Source organism: Penicillium bovifimosum (genome assembly GCF_028826915.1).
Source record: "Penicillium bovifimosum strain IBT 22155 chromosome Unknown utg000005l_segment0_segment0, whole genome shotgun sequence".
Classification (NCBI taxonomy): Eukaryota; Fungi; Ascomycota; class Eurotiomycetes; order Eurotiales; family Aspergillaceae; genus Penicillium; species Penicillium bovifimosum.
This window is the reverse complement of record NW_026622714.1, coordinates 5,382,553-5,399,468: the sequence shown is the minus strand read 5'-3', so window position 1 is coordinate 5,399,468 and position 16,916 is coordinate 5,382,553. Positions and strand designations below refer to the sequence as shown.

The 16,916-nt window shown below is 51.3% G+C and overlaps 7 protein-coding genes across 7 annotated transcripts; 3 read left to right on the top strand and 4 right to left on the bottom strand.

The window, feature by feature from the left end:
• Positions 1–190: 190 nt before the first annotated feature.
• On the top strand, positions 191–1,856 carry N7515_007274 (uncharacterized protein; the record flags this gene model as incomplete). Its single annotated transcript, XM_056668018.1, has 5 exons — positions 191–293; positions 358–466; positions 533–648; positions 718–960; positions 1,018–1,856. 5 exons carry the CDS (start codon positions 191–193, stop codon positions 1,854–1,856), a joined length of 1,410 nt encoding a protein of 469 aa, XP_056521614.1.
• A 652-nt stretch (positions 1,857–2,508) lies between these two features.
• On the top strand, positions 2,509–3,281 carry N7515_007273 (uncharacterized protein; the record flags this gene model as incomplete). Its single annotated transcript, XM_056668017.1, has 2 exons — positions 2,509–3,221; positions 3,272–3,281. 2 exons carry the CDS (start codon positions 2,509–2,511, stop codon positions 3,279–3,281), a joined length of 723 nt encoding a protein of 240 aa, XP_056521613.1.
• A 327-nt stretch (positions 3,282–3,608) lies between these two features.
• On the bottom strand, positions 3,609–5,339 carry N7515_007272 (putative pyridine nucleotide-disulfide oxidoreductase; the record flags this gene model as incomplete). The annotated part of the gene is made up of 1 exon (XM_056668016.1): positions 3,609–5,339. The coding sequence occupies one exon, from the start codon at positions 5,337–5,339 to the stop codon at positions 3,609–3,611; it is 1,731 nt and encodes a 576-aa protein (XP_056521612.1).
• An 814-nt stretch (positions 5,340–6,153) lies between these two features.
• N7515_007271 (uncharacterized protein) lies at positions 6,154–7,611 on the bottom strand (the record flags this gene model as incomplete). The annotated part of the gene is made up of 3 exons (XM_056668015.1): positions 6,154–6,628; positions 6,684–7,425; positions 7,563–7,611. The coding sequence occupies 3 exons, from the start codon at positions 7,609–7,611 to the stop codon at positions 6,154–6,156; spliced, it is 1,266 nt and encodes a 421-aa protein (XP_056521611.1).
• A 370-nt stretch (positions 7,612–7,981) lies between these two features.
• Positions 7,982–8,928, top strand: N7515_007270 (RTA1 domain-containing protein; the record flags this gene model as incomplete). The annotated part of the gene is made up of 3 exons (XM_056668014.1): positions 7,982–8,132; positions 8,186–8,428; positions 8,483–8,928. 3 exons carry the CDS (start codon positions 7,982–7,984, stop codon positions 8,926–8,928), a joined length of 840 nt encoding a protein of 279 aa, XP_056521610.1.
• Positions 8,929–9,093: 165 nt separating this feature from the next.
• On the bottom strand, positions 9,094–12,467 carry N7515_007269 (ankyrin repeat protein; the record flags this gene model as incomplete). The annotated part of the gene is made up of 2 exons (XM_056668013.1): positions 9,094–9,962; positions 10,010–12,467. 2 exons carry the CDS (start codon positions 12,465–12,467, stop codon positions 9,094–9,096), a joined length of 3,327 nt encoding a protein of 1,108 aa, XP_056521609.1.
• A 1,110-nt stretch (positions 12,468–13,577) lies between these two features.
• On the bottom strand, positions 13,578–16,323 carry N7515_007268 (uncharacterized protein; the record flags this gene model as incomplete). The annotated part of the gene is made up of 2 exons (XM_056668012.1): positions 13,578–15,686; positions 15,763–16,323. 2 exons carry the CDS (start codon positions 16,321–16,323, stop codon positions 13,578–13,580), a joined length of 2,670 nt encoding a protein of 889 aa, XP_056521608.1.
• Between the last annotated feature and the right edge of the window lie 593 nt (positions 16,324–16,916).

Genomic DNA, 16,916 nt, shown 5'->3' with positions numbered 1-16,916 from the left:
TTATGATCTACCATTTGCCAACTACGGACTGGCACTGGCGAGATTAAAACTTTAAAGAGAATAAAATGATTAGTGATTACTACTTCGAAATGATATATGATACGTGTAATATCGTTCTCATTTGAACTACAGGATCTGCCGATCCCTTCCCTCTTATCATCCTCGGAATAGTCTCAAATATTCAATCACCATGTCTGATGAAAACGACAAGAAACAGCCGGACTATGGTCTGGTCTCCGAGTTGGATGGAACTGACTCCACACTCGATACTATCAAGGCTCTGGTAGTTGCAGGTACGTACTACGCGGTCTCGTTTATCCCGGCGAGCCGACTGACTGACTGTTCTGTTGCGCTCAGATCATCAGCATGACATCAAGCTTCGGACGATGTCCTGGCAGAAGACGGCCTGTTTGCTAGCTGGCGAACAGGTCTGTCTGGCCATCATGGCCCAGTCCTGGTCTCTCTCGTGAGTACTACATTCCTTATATATGGATTGCTGCTGTCACTGGCGCTAACTGGAGTTACCTTTAAGTGTGCTCGGATGGGTTCCCGGAATCATTACTATGGTCCTCTCCGGATCGCTTTTCTGGATAACCTCGATCACGATGCACAAGTACATCATGAAGCATCCATATATCATGGATATATGTGAGTCTGCGGCAGATATGCTTACTCGCGAATGTAATGGAAGCACCTACCTAACAATTCGTGTAAAAGGTGACTTCGGATACTATGTCTTTGGCCAAAGCAAAGCTGCCTACGTTTTCTCTTCATTCATGATGCTAGCAAACAATATACTTCTCGTCGGATTCCACGTCTTGACTGGCGCTAAGGTCTTGAACACCCTTTCGGACCACTCACTGTGCACTGCTATCTTCTCGGTGATTGCCACAATTATGGGAATCGCCATGTCCGCACCCCGGACTTTGCAGCACATCAGTCTGATGTCAATGTTCTCATGTGAGCGACCAAAATTCCCTCCAAGCTCTCAATCAATCTCAACTAATGCCCCTCCAGCCGCCTGCATGGGCATTGCAATCATCCTATTCCTCGTATTCGCCGGTATTGAAGATGCCCCCTTCTACGGCTCCCATGGTAACTACCCAACAGCCGGACCCGTGAGAACCTACGCCTTCCCTCTTCCCGGCACCACATGGGTCGCCTGCATGAACGCAGTCTTAAACATCACCTTCCTCTGGGTCCCCCAAATCCTCTTCCCAACCTTCATCTCCGAAATGGAGAAACCGCAAGATTTCCCCAAAGCCCTAGCCGTTCTGACAGGCATCTCCACCATCCTCTTCATTGTCCCCTCAGCCATCGGCTTCCATCTACTAGGCCAATATTCCACCGCCCCAGCCTTCGGCAGCCTGGGCGTAGTCGCCTACAAGAAAGCCTCCTTCGGCTTCGTCATCGTCCCGACACTCATCATCGGCGTGATCTACGCCAACGTGACGGGGAAATTTATCTATACACGCATCCTGGGCAAGTCCCGACACGCACACAGCCATACCATCACGGGGTGGGGTGTTTGGGGGCTGATCATGATCGGTGTGTGGGTGATTGGGTTCGTGTTTGCAGAGATTATTCCCAGCATGGGCGATTTCCTGTCCTTGCTCGGTGCGGGTTTCGACTCGTTCTTCGGATTTATTTACTTTGCTGTCGCTTATTGGCAGCTGTATAGGGGATCGCTGTTCAGTGATTTGGGCAGGACTGTAATGACGTTAATTCATGTTTTCGTTATGGTTGTTGGTCTGTTCATTCTGGGGCCTGGTCTTTATGCGGCTGTTGAGGCGATTATTGCTGATTACTCGGGCTCTGTTACGCCGGCGTTTACTTGTGCCAATATGGCTATCTAGAGATGTTGGGTGTTTCTGATGGGGCCGGTGGTTATTCATTTTCGACCGAGACTACCCGAGACATCAACTTGAAGTAACGAGACTTTCAATTGATCTCATTTACGACGATGGGAATATCGGGCTATCCACATTTCACATGCTGGAAAATAACTAACAAGCATCGAATAAATCCGATCGAGGTCTGGCCATACAATTTGGGGCTGAAGGAGGTTGCATCTACTATTAATAGTCTCGTGTTCCTCGTGTTGCGAGTGGAACTACGGAGTTCCTACGGAGTATGAATGCAGGAACACGAACTTACGAGGCAAAGATCAGCACAGATCCTAGGTTGTACAAACTAAATCTTCAGATCTAGTTATTTTGTTGCCTGTGAATTCTTCTCGAGTTGGTTCTATACCGCGAAATCCACTGTCAACCATGTCAGGAAACACGAAGGGGCCGGCCTTCACGACACGAGGAATACGAAACTCCAAATAGCTCGACGAACACGAAGAATGCATCATGCAACGGAAGACCATCAATGTCCGTGAAGGGGATACAGTAGAAGATTTCTCTATAAAGCCTTCACCATCCATCGCCATTCGAAATACATCTCGAACACCTCTCCAGCACATCACAAAGCAAAGCTGCAGCCTGCAGAAATACAATCAACATGCGTTTCCTCTCCTTCCTGGCCCTCTCCCTTTCAACGGCCATAACAGCAGTCAACGCCTACCCAATCAGTGGCAACGACGTCCGCTGCCGCTCCGGTCCATCGACCAGCGACAAGATCGTGAAAACCTACAAAAAAGCCCACGAAGTCAAAATCTCCTGCCAAACAACCGGCACCACCATATTCGGCAACAACATCTGGGACAAAACCACCGACGGCTGCTACGTCGCCGACTACTACGTGAAAACCGGCATAAACGGCTACGTGACCAAGAAATGCGGCTCCAGCGGCGGTGGTAGCGGCGGCGGCAGCGGCTCCAGCAAGGGCAAGGCGATTATCTCCGCCGCGCAGAGTAAGAAGGGTCTCCCCTATGTCTGGGGCGGTGGTGGCTGCTCTGGTCCGTCGAAGGGTGGGTTTGATTGCTCTGGTCTGACGCAGTATGCTATCTGCAAGGCTTTGAAGAAGACTATTCCAAGGGTTGCGCAGGATCAGTATAACTCAAAGCTGGGGAAGAGGGTTAAGCGGTCGGCTGCTAAGCCTGGTGATTTGCTTTTTTGGGGTACGAATGGGAATTGTAAGAGTGGGGTTGTTCATGTGGGCATTTTCATTCGTGATGGGTGGATGATCAATGCTGCTCGGACGGGGACGCCGGTTAGGGAGCAGGCTATTTGGACTTCTTATGGTGGGGAGAAGATTTGTCCTTATGTTATGAGGTATGTTTAGGGTTTCCTTTGGTCGGGGGTTGATACTAACTGGATTATAGATTTACTTGAGCGTGGACGTTGGAGGCATTGGTTTGAGGCGGTTGGATTGAGAGACTGTGGACCTGGTTAGGTTTTTATACGGTTGTTTGTGTTGAATCAGTGATGGTGGTTGGCATTTTTGTTGTGGCTCGTGATGTTATAGATTGCTTTGACTTATGAGAGACTTCGCTTTCGTCAGAACTTCAGCACTTGCATTTGAGACTATCGAATTCCACGTAAGAGGTGCGGTTCAGACATAGACCTGCAAGTACCGATCTAGGTCAGACATAGGACTGGGGACTGTATGTATCCGCTAGATTCGATCACATATCTCCATGTATTCTGGGTATTCAACAATTAGAAGCGCGAAACATCCCGGCCAAATAACTTGTTCAAAGTCCACCTGAAAGCCACACGTAGCTTATTGCGCCAACTGAAACTCATAGAAATATACGCCGTCTTCCAAACAAGCGCAGCAGTACGTCCTCGGAGTCCTTCGGGGAGATACTTGCGTTTACCACCGTCACTCTTATGGGGTATTTGCATCAATGCACGTTCGCTACCGATATACGCCATCGTGCCCAGGTTGCGGAAAGAGAACGGCCGGGCCTGATCCAGATCATCTTTATTAAGGCGATCAGCTAGCCATTTGGCTTCTTGGAAAGTAGCCTGTGCTGTTGCGGGCGGCCCATTGGTCTCCGGCATAGCATTGTCACCCAGAGCGAAAACGTCCTTGAGAACGGCCGTCTGGCCTGCTTCATTTTGCAGCTGCACGCGGAGATGGCCGTCGACGAGCAGCGGGCCTTTTCTGGGAGCCTTCTTGAATTTCCACGAGGATTTTTCGAGATCCACGGGTGCCGAGGAAGATTGCTCAATGGTATGAACTGAGTTCTTGGGGAAGGGATCAACTGAATCAAGTGACTCTGTGACGAACTTGGGCATGGCATTACCCGTCACCCAAACACACATGCCCACGCCAACCTCCCCGTCCTCTTCGGTTGTGAGGGTCAAGCAACGCTTGGGATCCATCTCGTACGGTGGAGATGCACCAGGCGGACCCCAGCGCAAACTCTTGACATGATGGGAGGTCTTGATCTCAACTCCCTCTCTCTTCATAGTCTCCATTGCATAGCGGGAAAGCGACTCGTCGAACATTGAAAGCACCTGGGGCGCAACATCATACAAAATGATCCTCGGAAGCTCTTCGAGACTCGGGTATAGCGCCATCATATCCCCGTGGATGAAATCGCGCAGCGACGCCGCAAGCTCAATGCCTGTTGGGCCGGCTCCAACAATCGAGAAGTTCAGCAACCATTTCCGCATCTCGGGGGTCGTAGTTGGCAGAACAGCCAACTCGAAGCATTCGCGCACGCGCCGCTTGACCCTTTTCGCGTCCCCGATATCCTTGAAGAACATTGCGTTCTCGCGCACCCCTGGAGTCCCAAAGGTGCGACTGACGGCACCTACCGCAATCACGAGCTTGTCATAAGGCACTTCGAACATTTCACCCTGTTCCCATAGACGCGCTTGCTCCGGCTTTAAGTTTGTCGTACCCGGACCTTTCTCGGCGCCTCGTTCCTCGTCTTGTGTGCGAGATGACTCCGTGACACCGCTCTTGACAACCGTTGCTTCACATAGAATGGTCTTCTTTTCCAAGTTGACTGCTCGCGCAGCCGCCTGAAGGAAGTCAACTTTGGCCCGTGGATCACGTACAGGCTCGACGATATTCGAGAAATCGAGGGAACCGCTGGCTGCGTCGGTGAGAAGGGGAGTAAAGACGAAGTATGAGCGAGGTGAGATTATAAGAGTTGAATGGGTCTTTGGGGAAAGCCTGCGTGAGAGGGAGTATCCACCCCAGCCGGATCCGAGAATGACGACGCGTTCCTTTGCATTGTCAGACTGCCGAGGGGCGGTGGCGGTTTCAGTCTGTGTCGCAAGACACCTCCATCGAGGTCTGTAGCTTCTTGAGGGAAGCTCGGAAGATGTGGGTATAGTATTGAGGCGATAGGCAATGCAGGGTAATGGACTCCGGAGACGTAGGGCCTGGCGCTGCAGAGGAAGCATTGCGCTCAATGGCCGTGTTGGCATGGCACAGCGGTTAAGATTAGTAGGACAGCAGATCAGGAATAACAAATGACCTTACTCCAGTGCCGACACCTGCTATGTATTTCAACTGGGAGACCTGTGATGGAGCCCGACCTCGTCCGCTGACATATCAATGACTTCATCCTCGGCAGGGTAAGGGAACGAGATACTGGATCGGGATCTTGAGGCTGACATTGTGGCCATGATCCACTATGCTCATCTGTAATTGAATTCTCGTTGGAGAGAATAGCTTATGCTCCTCGTACCAAGCTCGTGAGTCGTGGAGACGCCCGGCGCCCTTCGGAGCAGCCGGTGAGAATGAACCAAAGGGGGCTTCGGAAACGATCGGAAGACCCAGACACATGCTATTCACATGGTAATGAAGAGCTCTGTCGGATCAATTTCAGCTGCAAGAGCCCTGGAGGGGTTGATAATGAGCCGTGAGAAGGAGAATAGATCGGGAACAACAAACAGCCTCTCGAAGGAAGCTAGGCGTCATGTGATTCCAATTTAGGCTAGGTCTTGGCAACGCCACATGCAATAATCGTAGCAAACGCACCAACTGTCAACACACCTCCGTTCTTTATGGAAGACTCGAAGAGCCTAAGAGGTGTGTTGCTGTTGGACAGTGTTGGTGTGCTTGGTACGATTACCGAAGATAACTTGAGAAGTCTTGCACTCTTGCAGGTCAGTCTCCAGAGCACTGACGGTTCTTATGTACATACTTCATCTGTGAGTTCAGATTTGGGATCCTGGCATGAATACCTATGATGGCATCCTGCGGCGGCCTGCCTCCATCCATGAGCGAAGAGCTGACTCACTTCCCAAAGACCCATCTCTTTGGCCACATCAACCACTCTCTAAAGCTGGGATATATCTTGTTGTCAATTTCACGCAACAATTGACGCGAAGTATCTTTAATGAACCAGGCATCGTCAACGATGTGCAATAGCACACACCAGTGACCCAGAAGAACAAGAGCAGCAGGATGGTATGTTTCCAGACTATCTTGAAACTGTTTGGAAGCGGAGTACGCCCACATGAAAACCATGCCGACCTCTACATGAGGCCCCGCAAGCTGTATTTGACGAATCGAATTTTCAAGACACTTGATAGAGCGTTTGTAGTCTTCGCGATAATCGAAGGCGGGCGGTGCTTCATCAGCGTCACTCAGGTCCTGATGAGAGTGTGGCTGTACATGAGGAAGCGGATAATCGTCAATAAACCTGTGAAGACGAGCTATCTGCAGCTCGATATCAGGAGGAAGAAGTGATTGTTTCATAGTTGCCGGACTAGGACCGAGTTAGTTGGTTCGATTACTGTATTCAAAACACTACGGGTATTCACCTTGCAATGAGCATCTCATTCTCAAGCCAAACGCTGTTCACTAGCGGAGCAAGCTGCGTCCTTTGAAGAGAGTGCATCCACGGCTTCATGATAGTCTGCAATCCCTTCACAGCAGAAAACAACTCAACCATGTTCGATATCGGAGCGGGCCAGCGATCCTCGCCCAACCGGATTGGTGAAGCACAAACGTATATCGAGATCATAGAAGCAAAGCAAAATACGGGCTGCCAGTTGCTCGGGTCAATTGGGGAGGAAATAAGCTCCCGAAACTCCTTCAATCCAGCTGCCTGGTGGTAAGCAGAAGCCTTGGTGTGCCTTTCTCTTTGCGTTGGATAAAGCCATGCACGGTGCAGGGCGGCCAAGGCCAGGATCCCGTGCATCAAGTACTTGTTTGAGTATCCTTCAATTGGCATGACGACGCGCCATACATGGCGTGAGTCTTCGCGGATTGAGAGGGTGTTGCATGTCACGGTGCAGTAGTGATGCATGAGTTCAAGATCCGATACCCAGTCATCTGTATTCAAGACCGAGGTTTCATCTGATGAGTCGGTTAGAAATTGCAGTAGACCGGATCTAGTTTCTGGTCTGGGATCTGCTCGTTCTAGTGCCTCTGAGTTCTCGGCCGGCGTTGCTGGATATGACGACAGGCCTGATGGTGAAGGCATATAAGATGGGGTCAATAGCTCTGAACGCGCAGCTGGAGTTCCAGCTGGAGTTCCAGCTGGAGTTGAAGTTGCGCGATCTACATAGGAGCATTGAATGGCATGTTTGGTACAGTTTGTACATGGATATCGCTCATCGCACTGTATCAGCTGGAGTTAGAAAGTGGGTTACCGTAAAGCTGGGGGGAAGATCGCACTTTGAGCCTTCTTGCTTTACATTGTGGGCAGCCATTTCGTGACTTCCGATGTGATCTTCTTGGTCCCATTATAAGAAGCTATACAAGACAGAACTGTGTAGGAGACTTGAAGCTACTCCATACTGAGATGCGGATACGGTCGCGGGTACGGTCACGGATACGAGACCCGGATACGAATACGGAAACGGACCAGATAAGCCCTCTGAGCCCCCACAACGCCTGTCAAAGCTCCGCAAGGCCAAGAGATTTCTCTAATTGACACCGATGCTCGAACCGATGCTCGAATCAATGTTCTGTTTTAATGTGTCGCCTAAAATATAGTGGATCTAAAGCGAATTAAGTCTCACCTCGATCATGGCTCATATAAAGACTAGTCGTAGACCCCGAGCTGAGATCAATTTCATCCCATACAGGCCCTAGTAGGTAGTACCGTCGCAGAATGACAGACCGTAATATCTACGGGTACAATCCCTCCCTACCAGCGGCAGTCATCTTCATTGTTCTCTTCGCCGCTACGACCGCTTACCATGGCTATCAGCTCACCAAGACGCGATGCTGGTACTTCATTCCCTTCGTGGTTGGTGGAATCTGTACGTACTCCCTCGGTTTGTTATAGAGGAACACAGCTAACTGATTCGAACAGTCCAGGTAATAGGATATATCTGCCGCGCCGCCTCTCATGACAATTTCACCGGCATTCCCCTATACGCAATGCAGACGCTCTTCATCCTGCTTGCTCCACCATTATACGCAGCATCGATCTATATGATCCTAGGTCGGACAGTGACCTACCTCCACGCCGAGAGTCTGAGCTTGGTGCCTGTGAAGTGGATGACGAAGATCTTCGTGACGGGAGACGTACTCTCGTTTCTGCTGCAATGTGCTGGTGAGTCGAATCTCATTCAGAATGAAAATCCCAATTACTAACTCCCATTTGTAGGCGGTGGTCTCATGTCCACAGGAAGCTCCATGCACGAGACCGGCTCAAACGTCACAATCGGCGGTCTAATCATCCAGCTACTCTTCTTCGGCTTCTTCGTTATTGTCACGACAGTTTTCCACGCCCGTATCAACCGCCAGCCAACTTCTAAATCGCAGGCTGATCGCGATCTTACCCGCGGTGATGGCTGGAAAAGACGCAATTGGGTGACCATCCTGGTCGGACTGTATCTTGTCAGCATCCTGATCTTGGTGCGGTCTATTTTCCGCTTGGTGGAATACATTCAAGGGTATGATGGGTATATCATGACGCATGAGGTCTTTATGTACGTCTTTGATGCGGTCTTGATGTGGCTCGCCATGGTAGTCATGAATGTGTACCATCCTGCCGAGATTTTGGGTGATGGGAAGGCTAATGGGGGCTACACGGATACAATGGAACTATAGACATAGATCTTGCATTTTGTTGTCAGAATCAGATTCGTTTGCTTCTAGCGCTATATAGATGGGGGTATATTCAACTTTTGTCCAATGAAAACAGGAAAATGACCAAGACACATGACAACCTAGGTAGCATAAGACAAATTACCAGATCATTAGCCATCAATCATTTCATCGTGATCGGTAGTCCTGGCTGGACCGTAGATCGAAGCTCGTCCGTACAGTGCCATTGCCTAACCCGCCATATAAATCAGCCCTCGACACGCCCGTTTCGCGTGTAGAGACAGGCAACAGGTTACCACCATAAGCGCCATCCATGCTCCTCCGCATGCGCGACAAACTTATAATTCGGTCCATTTCCAAGGCCTGGAGTGTCCCCTCGTGCTCGCTCTTTGCCACCGGTTTCCGCTTAGACAGCCAGCGCCGGCTGCCTCCACGGAAGAAACCACCGATATCATCAACCGTCAGGGCGACCCAGACGAGTGGGATGGAGATTGCAAAGCCAATGCCAAAAGTATACTTCGCCACATAGTTTAACTTGAGGTTTTCGAATTCTTTCAGGTTGATCGTGAAGATGGAGGCGATGAACGACAGCGGCAGGAAGACGATGGTGACAATGGTGAAGACCATAATCGTCTTGCTCTGGCGGGTTGTACCAGCAGCTTGGTCACGGGCAAAGCGGGCTTCGAAGGCATTGGCATGCTTCTGCTTGAGATCGAGCAAGTCTGTGATGGAATGGTAGATGCGTTCGGCCTGTTTATCCATGCGATCGATATCCTTGAGGTGCATGTCAATCATGCGCTGTTGGTCTTTGAACCGTTTCTTGACTTCGTACTGCGAGCGGTGCTGGCCCTGATAAATCTCACAGACGACATCTTGGAAGTCCATCAATACATTGGTCTGATGCTCCAGCACCGTTCGGATCATGTTCAGCTCGTCCCGAATGTCCTTCGTCTCGGCAAGGAGATCAGTCTCCTGTCCGATATCCAGGAGGCGATCGACGAACAGTGGCTGGCCATCCTCGTCGCAGTAGTCGCAGACTTCGTCTTTGTCCACGCTGCTGGACCTCGGGGAGAGCTGTAGGAACCGTTCAACTTGCGGTGGCTTTTCAGCCATTCCGATGCCTGTCCGGAGGCGTGGTTGAACTGGTTAAAGAGTACTGTCTCTTTGTCCGTCGCTATTCCGATGGAGGATTCGAACATATCTAAGAACTGATACTGCTCGTCGCCCAAGCGGTGTCGGTCAAAGACCCCAGAGCATCGATTGGTGATTATCATGGCTAGATCATAAACAGATCTGACCGGATCCCGGGTTTTGGAATTGATATCCTCGATAATTCCGTCGAGCACGTTGAGCGGGTCATTCTTAGGTTGGTCCCATCTCTGGGGGAAGGCTGTAACGATCAAGTTCGAGCCTAGAACCCACATCCACAATTGATCCACCATGAATATCTTGGGGTCTTCGCCCATTCCAGGGCTTTTCGTCTGGTACCGGTAGACCACTTGATCCCGGTCGCGGCTCTGGGTGTCAATATTAGGGTAGAAGAATTGGTCTAGCGTGCGGCGGACGTGAAGTGAGGTTGTTGAGGATGACAAATGGGCATCGATGAGCATTTCATCTCTTGTACGCAGTCTTTTCGACCCATGCGATCCAAGTTTCAGCATTTCTGCCCGTGAAATTGCATTCTGCATCTTCTGCCTTCGCTCCTCGGTCTCGAAATGCAGATACGGCATGAACACGCAGACGTTGCATGCCGAAACAAGAGGATGTGGGTCTTTACACAGAGTCGTCGATGAGGATATTGAAGGCGACGACTTAGGGTGTCTATCGCCTGGGCCCCATGGCGATTTTCCTTTATTATCAGGTTTGGGGGTCCCCGGAGCACTGCCTGACTTGCCGCGCTTCTGATTGTGCTTTCCCTTTTTCCCTTGGGGGCCGTCTGCTTCATCGTTGGGGTAAGAGCTCGTCCGGTCGAGCTTGCCACCTGGACTCTTTTGCTTGCGGGTTACACCTTCCACAGGCCTTGAAGACCCTTGGTCAGATGCTGGCTCCTCCGAAGTATCCTCTTCATAGCGTCGCAACATCGTTCGCGGCGTGTTTTGACACAATGGCCGCATGAAGTGCGCGTGAGTCCTTTGACCCCGATGCTGATAGTTGAAAGACTTTTCCAGGCCCTTGAATCCATCAACATCATGAGCTCCTTCCTCAATGAAAGATTTGGTTAGCAGAGCTTCGACCCAGGCCATATTGTTCGCCGGCAAATGAATCCACCGGAAATCAGTTGCACGACTATCAGCCGGCACAGTGGTGACAGCCTGCTTCCTCGGATTCTCTTGGTCTCTTCCATAAAGCAGGTTAAACACAGACATGCGCTTAACCCGGTTCTCATTGTGGAAGTTTCCAAAATCAACAACAGTAGCATCAAATGCCGCACTCGCCTCCTTAACGTCCTCAGAAAGACTCCCGACATTGTTGAACGGCGCAAGCAGCAAGACAATATCCTTTCGCTTGAACTGCGCCGCGCGCAGAAACGGCGTACTACCAAAGTTATCCCTCACCCTCCTCTTTAAATCCGGTCTCTCAAGCAGACACTCGACAACCTCCCGATGTCCCCCCTGCGCAGCAAGATGCAGTGGCGTAACACCATTCAAAAGCTGCGCATTGACCTGCGCCCCCTCGCTCAGTAGAATCCGCACAATAGCCTCACACCCCTTATCACAAGCATAATGCAGCGGCGTCCAGCCGCCATCACTAGCAGCATTGATAGCAGCCCCATGCGCAATCAACAACGACACAATATCCCCCCGGTCATGAGCAGTAGCAACATGCAATGCAGTCTTCCCCCGCAGTTCAACAGCGTCAATCTGCACCGGTCCAACCTTTCCCCCTTCCCTCTTCTCATCCACACAAACATCTCGCGCCAACAGCATCTCCGCCAATCTCCGATTCCCCGACGCACAAGCCCAATGCAACGGCGTGCGCCCAAGCTCATCATGTCCCTCCGGCCCGTCAACCGCACACTCCGTCCGCAACAACAACCTCACAACCTCATCCCCCCACCCCCACCGACAGGCCTTATCAGCCGCGAGGTTATGCAACGCATTCCGCCTCCGCAGATCCCGCTTATTCACATCCGCACCCCGCATAATCAACAGCTGCAGTATATCCGCGTGGTTCTTCCACGCGGCAGTCATCAGCGCCGTGCGGCCCTCTTTATCGGCGGAGTCCGGGCTGGCGCCGTGGTCTAGCAGGACGCGGACGATCTCGTAGTGGTCGCGCTCGACGGCGCGGAGGAGCGGCGGGGCGCGGTTGGAGGGGACGTCGGTTTTTGCGCCCAGAGTCAGGAGGTATTCTGTTGCTTCTACGCATGCGCGTTCAGCGCTGCGCATTAGCCCGATTCGCAGGAAGTTGTCGGTTAGTTGGTTGTGTTCGCGGGCGAGGTCTATTACTTTCTTCAGCGAGTCGGTGTCGTTGTTTTCGGCCGCGCGGAGAAGCCGGGGCTCCAGACGCTCGTGGCTGTCACTGGTTATGCTGGAGGGAGGCATATTGGCGTTACGGGGTTTGAGTGGTTCCGTTGGTGCGCTTTTCGGGTATCACAGGTATCGGAGTATATAATGGTGAATAGGGTGTTGTTCAATCCATGACCAGCTAGTATTTTACGTGCGTTGTGTTGCTGAGGTCCTTTTTGTCTTTTTTTTCGTATTTGCCTTTCGTTTCCTCCGGCTGATGTCGAGGACGAGGACGGGAGAAACTTGGACAAGGCTAGACTTGAAGTCCTGAATCAAGCTCAAGCGAGGGCAGATGGCCCTTGGCCTTGTCTGGAAGAGATCTGCAGACTTGAAGCGTCTTTTTCATTTGGCCCCCCTATTCCCATGGGGATTTAGTAACCGGCGGGGCTTGGAGGAAAGAGGCTGTGTGGCTGGATCCTCTTCTCGTATTGCCTGCTAGCCTGCTTTGGTGGGCTTCACCCCAGCTGCCCGGCATAGCATGGGCTTCCTGGGTTCAATGTTTATATTGGGATAATACAAAGATTGTCGTAGTGAGAAAGTAGGTATACTTATACTTACATCTATGGGAAGGTCACATGTAGTCGGGATGTAAACAAGAAATTAAAGATCTGGTAACTCAAGCCGGATCCATGGATGCGGGAAACTCAATGGCTACATGAACTACAGAAAGAACACAAATAAACACTACAACTACACAGTATATACGAATACACAGTAAACCCTTCTTCGAATTCTCCATTGTACAGATATTAGGATTCTATATTCAATCAGGTGGCTTCAGCGGCACGGATTACGGAAAACAGGGGGAATCCAAAGCGGAGAGAGAAAAGCAGAAAGGAACAACGAAAATGTCACAGTGAAAATAAGGTTCCTCCTCCGGAGATGCTGATGCTGATATGCTGATAATTATGATGTGCTTCTCCATGCATGCTGCCGCCAATGGAATTCAAAAGGTCTTGCTTTTTTAGTCTCCCTTCCCTGTGTATCACGCCGATCCAGCCCGGTGGTTCATGTCACAAAATGCGCCTATCAACAATATAAAAAAAAGAAAACAGTTAAGGGGATGATGAAAGTCGGCGCATATTCTGATATGCAGCTCAGGGGTAGTGAGATCTGGTCGAATGAAGAAGCCAATGCCATGGCTGTTCATGTTTTCTTCTTGTCCTTCTTCGGGACTTCTCTCAATATATCGTCGAAACTCATGTTCGGGTTGAATCGACTGATCGGGCGAGTGGGTGGCTCAATAGGAGCGATGCCCGCAGGGAGAGGCAAAGCTTCCAGTCCAGGGTAGAATGAGTGTCGGTGCTCCGGTCGCTGGGTAGCATTGGGGGAGCGATTACGCGGGATCGCTGGAGGGGGTGAACTCAGCCCACCGGGGACCATCATGTGGTTGGACTGAGGTTCAGAGGAAGATCCCGCTGAGGAATTTTGGCCCTGGTACGGGGATGAGATAGAGGACTCCTCATCATCGTACGTAGCGTCTTCCACCATTGGTGGCTCGATGAGAGCACCCGCCTCAGCCCACTGCTCAGCGACTTGCCAGCAGTGACTGCGGCGGTATACACCCTCCACGCCGTTGATGACGACGTCAGATGGCAGGCTCACAACACCAGCACCACCGGCGACTCCGAACCAGCTGCGAGCAGTCTTGGTGTCGTTGTGGATCCAGGGAGCGCCGCCACGAGGGGCAATGCATAGGAAGTACTCCACACCATCGGTATAGTGGACATCGGGGACATCCACCACGAGCATGGGGAGGGCCTGGATGACTGCGTAGAGGAAGATCCACTGGCCACATCGGAGGTCGGTAATATCCTGGATATTCTTGCCGTGGGCGGAACGACGCTCGAACTGCATGAAGCTCTCAATGAAGGATGTGGGGCGCATGGCCTCCCGAGTATAAGAACCCATCAATACAGCATTGATGTCCGAATCCTTGAGCTTCTTGCCGCGCTGCTTGGCCTCTTTCTTGGGGTCAAGCGGTTTGCGGTGCAAGGGCTGCAGCGAAGGCATCTGTGGAATGTCAAATGGAATGGGGGGCAGCACAGGCGGGGTGCTGCGGTCGTACTCGGAGAGGACCTGGCGGAGAGCACGGACGGTCATCTGTTTCGGATCAGAGGGATCAGCGGAGTCATTACCCGCCCCCGAGACATCAATTGTGCGAGTTGTCAGAGAGGTGCGGTCAACCATCAAGTCATAGAGATCAGTGAAGTCGTGATACAGATCCAAAAGAAGAAGACGGTTGAGTCCGCTCTCTTCGAACTCATTCTTCTTTGACCGGGCCTTGGGTGGCCACGAGCCATATTTCTGTCGGTAATACTGAATGGTGAAGCGGCGGAATTCTTGGAATCCCGTCCTCCAGAACTTGAAGCGTACCACCTTACTTTCCAAGGAGGTGGTCGAGTTGGCGATACCGGAGAAAACGGAGGGGAAGTCGAAATCTTCGATTTTGGCATATAGACCGCGCAGACGATTATCGAGATCGATGTACGCACGTTCCATCCGCTTTTGTGTGATGGGGTGAATAAATGTATATTTAGGGCTTCGCAGTTGCTTCAACTCAACCAGCTTGCCAACACCGTGCACAAAGCCCTCGACATATAGCGGATAATAGCGCAGGCGCTCGCCGAGAACGATGGCCTCGATGGTCTTCTCTCTGCTCCGACGGACATCTGCCAAGCGCAATTCCTCACAATAGTTGCTGAAGCTGGATGTGGCCGTCTCACCGAAGTTGGACGCATCCAGGTTGGAGAACTCGAAACGAGCCAAGAGCACTGCCACGTCCATGAATATGGAGAAGAGGGTAGCGGATTTGGGTGAAGCAATCAAAGACTGCCCCAGCAGAAATGCGAAAAGATTGCGGAATAACAGAAGGGTCTCTGTGTCCTCTTGGCTGAGCCGTGCTTGTGGATTGGAGACATCGCAGTTCAGAGGAATAGGGAGATATAGATGAAGTTCCGGCAGTTCGTCGAGTGTATCCTCAAACGCCATTCTCTGGCTTCCCGAGCTATCATTGTCCGTGTCGTTCTCGGGCAGACGGTCTTGTGGGGTCATGGGGGGAGACATCGGGTTGAGTGATAAGGATCGTGTCGGTTGTTCGAGGCCGCTCTTGCCATCGTTGCCGCGTGCGAGGTAGGTGAGGGAGGGGGATTCGGCGAAGATGGTGGAATCAACCTTGAAGGATGGGGGACGGCCGGTATTCTGGGGGAACAGGTACACATAAGTGTCACCTTGATCGTTCCACAGTTCTTGGATCTGGAAAGGCAACAAAAAAACAAAACGGTTAATTTCACCATTGCATCATCGTGGACTAAATCGGCTTGTGGCGTACCTGTTCTCCTCTGGACAAGGGACCGAGATCATAAACGACCTTCTGGTCTAGCCCGGCAATCCATGCAGCCGGGAGCATGGGTGAAGGTGGTGGATTTGACCGCTTATCCATTGAACTGGCGCGCGACCGGCCGGGCATCCAACTCCTGCGCTTTGAGGGTGTGCTGGGGCGGGAGTCCGGGTTTGATCCCGGGATAGCCAATCCGGCCGAGCTGGAGGGCCTGCTCATATCCCGGCCTCTGCTTTGGGGACGTCCAACGGGTGAGCTCGGAGCACTGCTCGCCAAATCCTGGTTCACCGCCATCAGTGAAGGTGGCGGAGGCAAACTCTCTAGGTCCAGCCTATCGGGCATGGTTCGTGGCTCTGAAGAATATACCGCATTGGGGGTCGAGACATGACGGGTAGGCCTCGAGCTGCTCCTGCGTCGCTTATCGATCGGAAGATTCTCTGACGATTTCAACACTGGGGATGACACGGGGGAGGTCTGAGAGTCCCGATCCTTCGATCCCAGTGAGAACAGAGAAGAGATGCGCTTCGCCGACTTAACGGGAGCCGACAGCATCTTGGGTGGTTGTAGAGGTGGAGGAGTATAGTTTGGGGAGGAAGGCGACCCGCAGTGAGGTAGAGAAGGTCAATCCCGCATGGAGCGAGGAATGAAGTGTGTACTTGGCAGGTGACGGGAGGGGGGAGCTGGTTTAGGGGTTGGGGAATGGATCGGCAGGAGGGATTGCAAGAATGGTGCGGAACCGGACAAGAAGCAGGGAATGGATGAAGCTGATGTGTTTGAAGATCAAGGTCACAACAAAGAAGAAGGAGAGGATTAAAGTTAGGGGAGTGAAAGTTCAGGAGAAGTTGAGGAAGTTATGAACGAACTTTTTTTAGTATCTTTTTTTTTTTCTTGCTTAGAGGCAATCGGAGCCTTATTTTATTTTACGAAGTACGGAGTACATAACTAATACATGAATATTCATAAATACAAGCGTGAAAAGCGATTCGATCCGGTTCTTTGCCAATAATAGACTGAAGAGAATAAATGGTTCGTTGGCTGTGGATGTCTTGGATGTGTGGACCCAACAAAATATACACATCAGGTTGGAAATCGGAGAATTAGATCAGATGGTTATCGTAATGACAGGAAACAATCACTTTGTTCTA